Raw genomic sequence first — 14,337 nt, 5'->3', positions numbered from 1 at the left:
GTGACAAGCCGGGCTGTGGTGGTGGGACGTTGTATGTGCTCACCCGCGCCCGGTGCGTTTCCAGATCCAGAAGCTGTGTGACCGTGTAGCTTCTTCCACGTTACTGGATGACCGGAGGGATGCTGTCCGTGCGCTTAAATCCTTATCCAAGGTAAGCACCCAACGTCCTGGAGAGCCGCGTGGGTTCGTAATAGCGTTGTGATGCGTTGTTTAAATGCCACGTTTGGACTTCAGGCTAGACCACTAACTACTTAGTTCTTCTCGAAACAGAAGTACCGGTTGGAGGTGGGCACGCAGGCGATGGAACATCTTATCCACGTTCTCCAGACAGACCGGTAAGCATGTCACTGCCTTTGCTGGCAGCCCCCCCAGACCATAACCTGCACGTCTCTGCTGCAGAACCCACAAATACTGCCTTTGCTGGCTGTACTAATGAAGCTGGGGTTCCAACAACTCACCTGTCTGGGAGGCTTCTTTTATGATGGTAATTAGAGCCTATTTAGAGGTGAAAAGGACTGAATTCCAGGAACTCAGATGAGGGACTGAAAGACCAGTTCTAGAGTAAAGGTGATACCTTTAGTGTACCTCACTGTTCCTCAGTGGTCATTTTCCACTGCTGTGGAAAAGAGAACTCAAAATTACAATGTTTGTTGAACACAGGATTTGACATAACATGAATCAGCCTGCTACTGGGTACAAGATGAACTAGCCAGGATTAAGAGCAAAAGAGTGACGGCAGGAAATGTGTGTTTTCTCAGGTGTGTGTCATCCAGTGAACTGGTAGAATAGTCCTGTCATGGGGGGTAATGCAGGTATTTAATTTGAAGGACTCGAGAAAATACACTAGCTGGCTGCTGGTAAGTGAGATGACCCTAGTTTAAATCCTTCATGTGGACTACAATGCAGTTCTGTGCAATCCAGTGTCTGAAAAAAAACTCTACTGTCCATCTTTTCCTGCAGTTGACTGCATTGGTGTACTTGTTGATACCCACATGTTGTAACTTGGAACTTGTTTGTGGTGATTGAAGGTTCAAATAGCATGTGTTCCCAGTATTTTGGTAGGCGAGTGTTGTTTGAAGGTCTTTTAGCCTGGATTTGAACATGAAGCTGGTAAATAGATACATAGAAAGCCAGTCATAAGGGCATATGTGGCATAGTTGTATGTATGCACATGCAAAGCAGGAGGGTGTCTCCTAATGTTGGAACAAAGGAGAATTGGGAAAGCAGCAGTTCAGCACTGGAAGGAGGCATCTTGCTTTGCTTAAGGTATATATGAGAAGAAGCTCTGCTGTGCTCAGCCAAAGGCTGCTGATGGTGGCCTTCCTTGCCTGGCCAGTTATGCCAGATGTGAAGAAGTGTAGGGCAGGTGTCTAGGTGAGTTCTGTCACTTCCTTTCCATTGGTTGGGCAGTTAAAAATGAACATCTGTCTTGTAGGATGCAGGCGGTGAAAGGGAAGGTTACATGTCTGGTCAGTTCAGGTATGTTACAGGTGCTGTGAGTGCACTGTTGGGTGTCAGCGGTTGTAGAGGTAAGGCTTTGAGGACTTTTATTTGCAGGAATACAAACCACAGCCAGTTCATCAGAATAAGTGGTTGGTAAATAAGTGGCAGGCTTAGTCGAGGGGCTTGCTGAACTGTGAGGACAAAGGTCTGCTGCCGTGCCATCCATGCTCTTCTGTGTCTGCCCACAGGTGTGATCTTTGCACCTTTTGGTGTCTACCTGAGGTGCCCTGACGCTTTTTGCAGAATTGGCAAATGCTCATTTCCTCCTCCTGTCTTTCTCTATTTTCTTTTTGCATTGCAGCTGCTTAAGATTATTTCTAAGAAGCAGCAATGCAACCAGAGATAACAGAAGTCAATCACGGACTCAAGTTGTCTTCTCACGTTACTGTATTCATGTGACTTACGTGTGCTAGTTGTGTACATTGATTGTTGCTGTAAGTTTTAAGATTAGAGAAGGTTTAATTTGATTAAACATACGAAGGGACGAGGAAAATGGAAGGGACGAAGAAAATGGAATGATGAAGTCCAGATAGTGACTTATGTTTTCCTCTGCAGCTTAGCTTTAGGGAGGTGGGAAGAGTGCATTTTCAGTGATGTTAGGTTGGCCTGAAGATGGGTGACTTAAGTGCCTGAGGTGACACTTTGGCCATGAAGCTTCTGATGGTTATCTTATGGTGGTTGAGATGTTACACACCTGTCTGCCTGTGATTTGGGCTGTATGCCTGTAGTTGCTGTTGTCTTGTGTGCACCAGAATGTGAACCTCATACATTGGGATTCCTCTCTTGATTCCTGGTTGAGTAGAAGCAACACTTGGTTGGGCTATATCAGGTGAGGCTTTATGTGCTCTCTAGCCTTTTTTGCAGGTGTTTGGGTGGGAAGAATTACAGGGAGAAGCCAGAAGCATGGGTCTCTGAATTCCGTGGTTCTGAGTGCATGTGTGGAAAGGATAGCTGGTGTACACAGTACTGTAACATGAGAACAGAACAAGTGCTTTCCTGTAACGTAGTTACATCAGATTAATGGAATAGTTCAAGATGCAAAAGTGCCTGATCTTCAGCAGCATTTGTCTTGCTGGAATGTTAGTGATATGCAAAACAGAAGCAACTTTGCTGGTAAGAGTTGATTATTACCTAATGTAAAGCAGCTCATTGTGAAATCAGTGTCTAATCAGAAAGTCATTTGGGTTTAAGACCTTCTGAGTCAAGTAGGATAGCACAGCTCTTTCCTGAGAATTATGTCAACTTTTATTATGTAGCCCTTGAGTAAAAAAGCTGTCTGAGAAGGCCTGGTTTGCATGGTTGTGCCGAAATGGTGAGCGCTGCTTGTATCCTTTTCTCATTTCTGTCTCAGATCTTAGGCTGTTGCTTCAAATTATTTATCCTGGAACAGAAATAAACCACTTCTAAACGAACATGTCATTCCACTTGTTATACAGTTTACTTGTACATTGTCTTAAGCACCTTTTCCTGCCTGAGTGCTTAGAACTTGTTCTGTAGAAGGCTGACTTCTTGCACTAGTTTTTCAGCTATATGAGCATCAACTATTCTGGAGCCTGACAAAGCTCCTAAGTCAGCCTTTAAATGCTCCAGACTCTTACACGCACCAGTGTTCATAGACCATATGTTTATTTTGTAATATGAAGTATGTACCGTGATCTGCAAGAGGACTTTTCCTGACTTGCTGCCTAGATGTTGCTACATCCCACCAGGGATTATTTGGGCACTGGCTGCAGGAAAGGCCAGTACCACTTAACTGTTGGTGTGAGAGAGGCACCAGAGCAGGAAACCAGCTTGATCTTTAACTGCTTTGTTTTTACTGATGGAACAAGGTTTTTACATTTTGCTGTGGCAATTCTAATAGTTTGAAACCTAACATGAACCTGAGAAAAAGAACTGTGTTTTCATAAGGCACAAACCTCATTTATTTTGGTGCTACTAGTTCCAAATTTGTGTTGTAATATGCTTCTCATTACGACTTGTGTAAGACGTAATACAAATGTCACTACCCCTTTGATAGCTGTAGCATGACTTGAGTTTTTAGGGATGATAAAATGCCCTCCTCTCTAGGCATGCTGTGATTGATGACATGATAGAAATGCTCTGCTGTTCTATTCGTGTCTTGCCAGTATGAATGATGCTTGTCTCTACTGGGCTAGTGAAATGCCATAGTGTTAGAACAGGCATAAGCATCTTGGAAGCACCCTACCTGAGCAGGACAGTACATGGTGACTTTGCTTCCCTAGGTCTCTTCTATTGTGCGTGAGTTCAGGGAGTGTGGCACTGGTGCTTTGGCTGAGTGCCGCAGAAAAGCACAAGGATGCAAGATGTCTGAAGTGTTTTCTGCTGGGTTGTTGTGTTGGATGAAGGCTGTGTCATTTCTGGACGTGTGTGAGGCTGGAAGTGCATTTCTTTGACTGCTTTTCACTAGACCCAAAGCTGCACAGCTTCAGTCTGAACAGAATATTCACTGAAAATGTTGTATGTGGTGAACAGCAGATGGTAGCAATGCAGTGAACAGCAAAGATGCTGCTGTTTGCCTTTTGTGATGTGCTCCTCTTGTGACAAGAGAAACAAGGCCTGCTTTTACCATGTGCACGTAAAATTTGCTTATCCTTTTGTAGCTGCTGTGGTGTCCCTAAAAAGGGAAAGGGAAAGCAAGGCTGAAGCTTGCATTTTAAGTATCCAGGAAATACTTTCTATGTGTTTTTCAGATGTGAAATTCTTCCACTGACATGAAAAGGAAACCACAGGCTTTGTAGTATTGTATTGAAAAACTAAAATGACAATAATGGGAAAACATAAGCAGGCTGGAAGTCTGAGCATACTTGCTGGATGAGACTGTTCATGGAGTAAAAGCTTGCTTTACCTGCTTTGGCTAACAGTTTGGCAAAGGAGGAGATGATTTTTTCCCCTTTTGTTTCCGTTAAAGCCCAGCTTAAAAGCAGGTGGTATGAGTTGAGTGACACACTGAGGAAAAATGCCAGTGTCCTGGGAGGATATCAGAAGGACAAGGGTTCAATTTAAAACCCAAGGTGAAAGAACACAAACTACACTGATGCCTGATTATTTGTAGCTTTTGATTTAGTGTCAGTCATAGAAAGGGAGGTGAGATGTCACGTTGACAGCTTGCTAAAGCCCTTCTTGACACAAGAAGTACAGATATCGATTGCTTCACTCTGTCTTCTCACAGCTGGGGGATCACCTTGAGGCATCTCCAGTTTTCTTGGTTGCAACAACTGCTCTAGGTCTGTCATCTTTAGTGGTTTAGCAGAGATACCTGGCCTCAGTTAAGGCTTGTTTTTTAAGATTGCTGGTTAGGTTGGTTTGTAGGCCTTTGCTCTGAACCTGCCTAGGAGCTTCTTACCATACAAGTTGATCTTTGGTGTGGAGGCCTTTGCTTTATGTGCCTTAGAGATCAGTGAAAGCGAACACTTAGAAGTTTGAATGAGAGGTCTTGTTTTGACAGTGTGCTCTTCTGATGTTTGGGCAAGACATGTAAAGAGCTGTGAGGAGAGTTCTTCTGCCCTCTGAGGTGCCTTCCTTTGTGATGTTAGGTTTTATTCTCCTATTGTTTTTTGGCCAGCTGTGCTTTCACGCTTTTCTGGTTGATGAGCAATAAAGCAAGGAACAAAAACAGTTACATCCCCCCTCAACTTTTGAACTGTGTTGTAAGATTGGGTTACAGATTGTTTGGTCTTCACAGTGCAGAAGAAATGGGTCTGTCTTAAAGCAGGGCTTATTAAGAGAAGAGTCTTGGTGTAAGCAGCTGAACTAATGCTTTAGGGTTAGATTGGTTGCCCAGCAGCTTCCTGGCGGTGCCTGGACTTCAAAACCCCTTAATAACTGGGTGTAGACCGAGTTGGTGACATGGAGACTGGCTTGTTTGGGAGAATCCCGAACTTGCTGCAGTCACGTGGAGCACAGGCTTTCAGCCTCTAGTTCCCACTGATGGGGTGGCAGGGAGGGTCCTTCCTGGGTTGGTGCTGAAGCTCATCTGCTTCTTCCTTGGGTGACTTTCTGGGATGGGATCCGAATCCTTTCCAGACATTTCTCCTGGTATACTTGAGGAGCAGGTTGGAAGGAGTGGCTTGGGAAATGGGAGACATGCTGACAGTGAAGCTTTCCGCAGTCACCTTAAGTCATCAGACTTTCTGGATGTGGCCACCTGAGGGAATGGAACTGGGAAAAGGAGTTTGACTCCATTCTGGGACCAGACAGCTTATGGTTACATGGTATTATGAAATGTCTGTCAACATCAGTCCTTCTCACTTGATCTCATGCTGCCAAGGGAACTGCCTGTACAGAAAAATCCTGTTGTAAGAGTAGTTGGAAATAAGTCATTAAAGAAAAGTGGTTCTTCTATTTGCAGTTCAGATTCTGAAATAATTGGCTATGCCTTGGACACTCTCTACAATGTAATATCAAATGACCTAGAAGAGGAGGAGCAAGGTAAGTGCTTGGTAGTAATAGCTGTATTAACTGTGGGGGTGCTTCCCTTGGTGGTTTTGTTGAAATCATAAACTGTAATGGCCTGTGATTTACTGATGCTGAGACTTGCTTTGTTATTGTGTAGCTGTTAAGACAGTGCTAAAAATCGTGTTGTACACAGATTGCTTTAAAGTAGTATTGGGTCTCTTGCCTATTAATATAAAAAACCTGTGCTCTGGGAAGAACAGCCAGGTTGGAACAGAATAGTGAATTGTTTTTTCTAGCTTGTAAATAAAGAATAAAGTAATTCTTTGTATAGGGAAAGGGCAGTTCTGACTTACTGTCAAATGGGACACTGCTATGTGAGAGAAGATCTCAGGAGCCTATGGTAAGGTGCCTATGTATAAGGGTGAAAACCTTCTTTTCCAGCCCCACTGTGGCATTGTAGAAAGAGACTATGCCTGTCCTTCCCAAGACAGTTAGATGTAGAAGTAAACACTATACAGCTAGCCTGAGAAACTGTTTCTAAGCCAAATGGCTGTAGACCTGCTTTCCAAGGTTTTAAGAGGAAAACAACAACAAATAAAAAGGCTTCTTCCATTTTGCTTTTGGGTGGATGAACATGAAAAGCCATCATACCAGCATGTCCAAAACTAATCAGACTTATTGGACAAGCATGAACACAGTGTGAGCATAAGGGTGCTTTTAAGATGACTCAGTATCTGCATTCGTAATATCCTGCATTTATTCTTGGACCTTAAGAGACTTGTGAGTCCTTGGCAGTGCCTGTATCTCAGTTTTCAGTTTCCATTACATGTAGTGGAGCATGGATGCTCCTGCAAATGGGCAAAATATGAGGTGATACTGCCATTTGAGACTCTTGTCTGTAATATTTACCCCAAAGTATTTTTTCAAAGGCTCCTTAACTCATAAATTACCTCATGAAAAGTCAGTGAGGGTTCTCCAATATGAGTAAATGTCTACCAGTGTGTTGGCAGACATTACACTGTGCAGTTGGTCCTTTCACAGTGCCTTCTACAAAGAAGTGACTTGTCTGACATAGCTGCAAGTCACTTATAGGCCGAAATCCTTGTGATTTGTTGTTCATAACCAGCTATCAGATGGTCACTTTGCTTACTTGCCCTTGTTTCCCTTGTTCATTCAGTTGTCTGATCTTGGTGAAGGAGATTTGGACAAGATCAGAGCTTTACAGTGCTGGTGAATCCATGTTCATGGTAGTGGGCTTAATTATGGACTTGCCAAGAACGTTATTAGCAGTCTCTTGGAAAGAGCAAAGAATTGACAAACTTGAGTTATGTATGTGAGATCACCACTGTTGAAAGAGTTAGGGGGTGGTTTAGTTTGGCTACCTTTGTAAGAACTACCAGAAGGAGTAATTGCTGCTGTACACAGCTAGGGTGGCTGCTTTGAAAATCTGAGCTTATGCTGCTATTGGTTGTGCTGTTTGGAAAGCTATTCAACTTGTAAACCTTTCTCTTGTTTCTTTTTCTTTTATCTGCATTGACAGATGATTCTGAAGGTAAAAGAACCTTTACTTATATAAATATGGCACTTTTAGACATGGTTGCTGCTCACACCTGTAACACTCACTGCTGTTTAAAAAGGACACTGTAAGGACTTGCATTAGAGCTTGGTGAAAACTTTTGCATGTTCTTTAGAGCTGAAGTGTCTACCCAATTTTATTTCTTGGGTGATTTGGGCATGTTGGAATGCTAGCCAATCTCCAGAGATTGTAATAATGATAAATTTCTGCTTAGGATGTCATGAAAGCATGCAGCTTCACAACTGGTAAGATTTCAACGGGCAAAAGTTTTGTGAACAGAGCTTCTGTTTTCAAGAAGCCCCGAAGTTGGAGACACAGGCATGGGCTGTGTATCAGATCCTTCACAGTGTCTCTTTTAAGCAATGCATGTTAAAAATACAGTGTTCTCTTCTACCATAAGTTCCCACTAACACTTTGTATGTTCTTGTTTCATAAACTGGTTATATCACAAAGCATTTCATCTGTTAATTTTAAGATTAAATTCCAGTTTGCAGTGCTGCTTCTTAGTGACTCATTAAGAGCCAGTTTTCATAGATGGAAGTTGTTCTCTTTATATGAACCCTGTGAATGTGTAGATGAAAAGAGTGATTATGAGGAGAAATCTGGTTGCAAGATCTGTGGTGTATCCACATAAATAGAAGATGCAGTTTCCCTTTGCCAGTTTCTTTCTATCTGGCTCATCTCTTTTTTTAAATGAAAAACAGTACAAGAAATACTGATTAAAAAAAAGCTAGAATTGAGAGGAAAGTAAAAAGACAACTTTAATTTGGCTCTTTTCTAGATTAATCCTAAATATACTGACCTAAAGCCAGGCTTTTGGCATAAATAAAAATTATAACAAACTAGTAAGAAGCTGAGTTGTTTGTACTGCTCAGGCTTTGCCTTAGCACCTGGAGCTTGTGCAAGGACAAGAGCTGGGATTAGGTGGAATCCGTAATTCAAACACTTGCTCTTTGTAACCGAGTTAAAGGACTTGGGGTGAGGTCCTGGGTAAAGGACAATATGCTCAGTCACAGCTCACAGGGAAATTCCAAGTGAAATATTTCGACTTAAGCATCTATTTAAAAGAAAAAAAAGTGCACGTCTATGGGCTTTCATTGGTTTCTAGTAAGCTGCAGTGCCTGCAATCTGGGTATGATTCTCAGCTGAGTTGCCCCTTAGTCTATAGTAGCAAGCGCAACAGCCGAACTTCTGTGACAGTGGCTTACCTGAGGTTTTAATTTACTCCTGTAAACCAGGAGTGACACAGACTTGATGAGCTCCTGAGCCTCAGAGAGCTCACTATGGGACTTGTGTTCTGCTAGATGCTTTGTGCCAGAGCTTGAGTTAGTTTTGCACATAGCCTGCCCTCCCTTTTGTCATCTTTTGTTAGTACTTCCTAGTTTCTGCAGCTAAAAAATGACAGGTGCTGCTTCTCTCTTCCTCTTCTAAACTACCTACTGATAAGCCTGCTTCAAGAGAAAAATATAGACTCATAGAATAGTTAGGGTTGGAAAGGACCTTAAGATCCTCTAGTTCCAACCCCCCTGCCACAGGCAGAGACACCATACAAATATGTGTGTGTGTGTGTGTATAAATATATGTACACACACAGATTGTGTTAGAGCAATGATCAGTTGCTCTCTGACAGACCATTCTATGATGTCTGAAAGGCCAAACAAGTATCTCCGTCCTTTGCTGGAAATACTTAAACATGACATACAATAAAGTGATACCTTGCAGCAAAACACCATTGCCAACAGTCTGAATTGGGTTAATTGAATTAAAATTGTTTTCTTGGCACCAAATTTTTATGGCAGAGTCCTTTGATTTGTCTGTTTTGCCATGCTCCTAATGAGGTACACTTGGAAGATTATGTGTGGTCTTTGACCCTTTCTATGTCTGCTCAGTTGTTAATGGTTTGTTAGGGACTCCTTGATAAGGCTGTAAATCCTGCAGTTTAAGCAGGAGGCAAAAGCTTTGTTTTGCCTTCACTTCAGTAAACCAGACCTTCAGATTTGGTCAGAAATTTAGTGGCTTTACCATGTATTTTCTGTGCTTTATGCTTCAAGCTGTTCTTGAGCCTGTTAGCCATCAGCTAGCACGGGATGAATGTACATGTGCATGATTTGTAGGGCATGTAAAAGATGCCCTATGATGTAAAAGATGAGCAGCAGTGCCTTTGCTATGGCTCTGCAGTGAAGTGTGATCAATGGGAAGAGCATTTTTTCCTTTTGATGCTGAAATGAGTTTGTTTAGTAGATTTTTGGTTCCCTCCTGTTTTTAAAACAAAATACCTTTCAATACAAGTCATGTTTAGAGTAATGTAGTTTTTTTCTCTTTTGTGTAAAGCTTGTGTCAGTGTTTGTTTTGAGAATAATGAACATTATAGCAGTGACTCTAGACCTTTCTGTTGCTGGTGGCTCTACTTTAAGACTAAAAATTACCATGATCTGAAGTTCTTCCAATCATGTGGTGTAATACATTGTTTTTACTATTACAGAAGAAAACTTAACAAAAGTTGATGATTTGGGGAGTCAGTTCACAGAGATATTCATTAAACAGCAAGAAAATGTCACACTCTTGCTGACACTTGTGGAGGTGAGTAGTAATATCATACTTGGAACACTGAGAAGAGATATCATGCTGTACCAGGAGATGATCTTAATGAATAAAGCTTCCCTCTTGGCTTTCTAGTGAAGCCTATGACAAATGTTAGGTAGTCTTAGACATGGTGAATGTGGGGTTGGAGATGAGGGAAGTCTATGACCTGGATGAATAGGTCACTTGAGCTGTCGAATGAGTTTGAGATGACCTGAGGAGCCCAAAGGTTTGTTGTGATCGGTCAAGTCTGTCCATGGACTTGTCAGCAAGAGAAAGCTCAAGAACTGACAAGACCCAGTTTTAACAGAATAGCTGCTGCTACTTTTTGGTGATAGGAAGAAGACACAAAAGAGTTTGCTATTCTTTCTCTCTTGGATTTCTGGTTAATACAGGCTGATCCCTGCAGGATCAGACTGACTGGTTTTTAGAAAGAAGATATAGCTAAGAAAGCTACCCAGGAGGAGAGGGAGGAAAGGAAGCTGCTGGGTGTTCAAGTTGCTGACAATAAAATACAAAGAACCGTGGAACAGGAGAGTGTTTTGACTTGCTGGGTGAGTGCTGTGATAGGATGGATGGAAAAAAAGGTAGACATCAGGTGAAATTCCTTATCTGTTTGGTGTCTGTTCATAACTGGGATCTAGAAGAGGAAGATTAATACTGAGGAATTTATTACTTGATGTCTTCTTCTTCATCCTTGCAGGAATTTGATTTCCATGTTCGCTGGCCTGGAGTGAAACTCCTTACATCTCTTTTAAAGCAGCAAGGACCTCAAGTGCAGCAGATAATTCTTGTCAGCCCTATGGGTGAGTGGTTGAGTTTCTTGCGATAAACTTGCAGTTGGAGGCTCTGCAAACATCATGGCAAAGGGCTAGAGGGGCTGCACCTCTTTTTATGCTCACTCTATGAATTTCTTGCAGGTGTTTCCAGACTCATGGATTTACTAGCAGACTCTAGGGAGGTTATACGAAATGATGTAAGTACAGAACAAAGGTGGCTTATTCTCTTCATAAATAGTAACTGTTACCTGAATTGCATATACTTGTGCAGAATTTGGATTAAGTTAAACAAGTGCACTTGAAGAAATGATTGTGGTTGCTAATTGGGAATATTTTACTCCACTGTTGAGCTTGGGTGGCTTTTGGATGTCAGGCTACAATCCTCATAACAAAGGCAAACCATTACTGGATATTTAATGCAAACACCAACCCTTGTGCAGGGTTTTCCTTGTATGTTAGCTGATATTTCTCTTGGCCTTCTGTCAGGTTCACTGCAGTCCTTCCTCTTTTCTTATTAGCTGACAAAACACTGTAATTGCTTTACAAGTTCCTTCTTTCTTCTGTATAGCTGCTTAGTGTCCTTTTTAACAGTACTGTGCTTCTGTTTTGAACTACAGAGATTCTGGACAGGATTATGTTGCTGATTTAGTGTTCTTCTAAGAGCTGTGACTTGTAAAAAGCAATGTAGTTCAACTAAGTTTAATTTATTCTGTTCCCTACATGTCAAGGGAGTCCTGTTGTTACAGCAATTGACAAAAAGTAACGCAGCCATACAGAAGATTGTTGCCTTTGAGAATGCCTTTGAGAGACTTCTGGATATCATAACAGAAGAAGGAAACAGTGATGGAGGTACAGAAAAGTCCAAGACTTAGTCCTGTGCTTCTGCGCAAACCACTGGGTGATGATGTTTATAGGCTGATGTTAGTATGTGATTGGAGCTAGGTCAGTGGCTACAAGGATCAAAACATACAGCCTGGTAGTACCAAAACCAGACTGAACAAGTAGGCAGGGTTTGAGCATCTTTTGAAACCTAGTCTTGAGATACTTAGTTAAGACATCAGTTAATTTCTCTGAGCACTTGTGCATGAGTTTGTGTGGTCTTGTCTGGCTGAGGTCTGTGAATGTGTACACTTGGAATGGCAGTGTCAGATACATGTGTGCTGCATTTGTCACTTTCTGGGTTAAGCATCTGCATTCCTCCTTCGAGATCCTTGGATGCTTGGAGTGGCTGGAAATAACAGCTTGGTAGGTTTCTTCAGCTTCACTAATAATTTCAGTTTCCTGATCAGCTCCTTGCCAAATCATTTACCAGCTGGGGTGAAAGGATATTAAAAAAAACTGAGCAGAAATGATGCAGCATTTAGGTGCTTTTTATTAGCAACACATTAGTTTACCACCATTTGTAGTCTGCTGCAGGATCTATGTCAGTAACAAGGCATTTTGCTGTTCCACGACTTTTCTGTGGGATGCAGGAGCAGTTAACGCTTCTCTCCCAGATGAATTATTCCAGGTATGTTGGCATGGAAGAATTAAGCAAAGCTCTGATTCAAAGCTGCTATTTTGAGGCAGTTAATAATTTTAGGTGAGTTGGTATGTGAAGTCTTAAATGCTCGGAGTTCTCTGCTCTCTCCCTTGCCCTCCCCCCCACATGTCTGTTTCTCCCATCTGCAGCTCTGCTGAGTGGGAGAACTAAACTGGTCTTGCTTTGTTCTCCCACTCCCAAGTCCAGAACTGCCTGCGTGTGTTCAGGAGTGCAAGGAGTAAGTCTTTATCTTCCACATTGAGTCAGATTTGGAGGCATCCCAGCAGTACCAGTGCCTTTACTAGTGTTGTTTTATGGACAAAGTTGTCTGAGGATTTTCTCTTCACAGAGCACATACTTGATTAGCATCTGTAGTGCTTTTCCAGCACAGATAAAACTTGAGGATAAAAAACCCTGTTGGAATTCCAAGGAATTGAGTTTTAATTGACTCATTGGAAGGGCTATTTCTAGGAATTGCTGCTCCACCAAATAACCCAGACAGCAGCTTTGAAATGAGTTGAAGATGTAACCGGTGATTGAAGAGAATGAATGTCTAATCCACGAAGAATTGCTGCATTTGAATTATGATGCAGTTCCAGAGGAACTTAATTTTAGTGCTCACAATAGAGAGAGAGTTGTGTAGCTTTACTCTGAAGTAGGTATACTTTAAGACATGAAGTGGTTGTGAGGCTTTCTTTGAAGTTCACCCAATGAACTCATACAGATTGTCTGTTCTTTGGAAATAACAGTTTTGCTTCAGACTTGTGGAAGAAACACAGTTATGGTTTCTCTGGAAATGTGCTGGATTGACATTGATGCACTGAATTTAGAGTGACCTTTGTTTTTTTTTTCATGTGTATGGTTCACAGTTCTTGACTGAACTCTAATGTTTGGTAAGAATGGAAGAGTTCAGAAGCATGTGCTCTGTTCTGTCCAGAGCATATTCAGTGTGTGGAGAAGCCAGTTAGTTTTCTGTGTGTAATATTTTAATTATTTCTTTGGATTTTCTGTCTCGCTAGGAATAGTAGTGGAAGACTGTCTCCTCCTATTGCAAAACTTGTTGAAGAATAATAATTCCAATCAGAATTTCTTCAAGGAAGGTTCATACATTCAGCGTATGAAGCCTTGGTTTGAGGTTGGAGATGACAACTGTGGGTGGTCTGCACAGAAAGTAACTAATCTCCACCTAATGCTGCAGGTAAAACACTTCATCTCCTAAGTACTGATTTCAGCACTTTCAGCTCTGCAGTGAAGAATTAAGTATAATGTAGTAGTCAACTATGAGATCCATGTGTTTGTAGATAGACTAAGATACTAATGTTCATGAGATGTACTGCCTTCAGCACAAACACTAGTGCCAAATTGTGCATTTGGACTGGCTGGCATATTGGGCAACTGAAGATTTAACAGTGATTTCAATAGATAACTGGGGGTGTTCTGTATGAGGAGTGCCCCTGCATGAGTTCATATATGGCTGCAGTGCATTAACCTGGTTCTAGCAGCTGCCTTCACTATGGATTCATAATTACTGATTTTTGGTCATCTTCCTTTCTGCTTACTCCTCCAAAAATGGGAATAAGGTTTTCCTGTTCTGTGGCACTTTGTATGGAAACTGAATGTTAATGATGAAGGTAGTTTGTCACTTTCTGAAAAGTAATTCTGACAAATAGTGAGCCAAGTAAGAGGACAGTTAGAGCTTGATTTCTCATCACATAGTTGCAAGGTTTGCAATGGGGTCAGAGATTTGAAGGTTTTAGAGAGTTTCACTGAACTCAAAATCAAATGGCCCAGTGTAGCAATGAGGGAAACATGGTGTTCAGTTATTTTCTATCTCCATTTTGAGGAGCAATTCTCTTTCATGGCCAAACTTCAAATGGGTAAATCAGTTCTATTTGGTGTTTCAGAAGGTCTCAGGCTCTCTTCACATAGTGAAGTAACGAGTGGTGTCCCTCAGGGATCGG

At 41.8% G+C, this 14,337-nt stretch overlaps 1 protein-coding gene across 1 annotated transcript; it reads left to right on the top strand.

The window, feature by feature from the left end:
• Nucleotides 1-64: 64 nt before the first annotated feature.
• On the top strand, nt 65-13,574 carry LOC104408400 (general vesicular transport factor p115-like; the record flags this gene model as incomplete). Its single annotated transcript, XM_010017994.1, has 8 exons — nt 65-151; nt 271-335; nt 5,873-5,952; nt 9,981-10,075; nt 10,779-10,881; nt 10,996-11,051; nt 11,583-11,703; nt 13,396-13,574. Coding segments are annotated over 8 exons (786 nt in total), but the record flags the coding sequence as incomplete, so codon positions are not given.
• Between the last annotated feature and the right edge of the window lie 763 nt (nt 13,575-14,337).

Source organism: Nestor notabilis, unplaced genomic scaffold (assembly GCF_000696875.1).
Source record: "Nestor notabilis isolate BGI_N333 unplaced genomic scaffold, ASM69687v1 Scaffold35747, whole genome shotgun sequence".
NCBI lineage: Eukaryota > Metazoa > Chordata > Aves > Psittaciformes > Psittacidae > Nestor > Nestor notabilis.
Note: the sequence above shows the minus strand (reverse complement) of the source record. Positions and strands in the feature narration are given on the sequence as shown.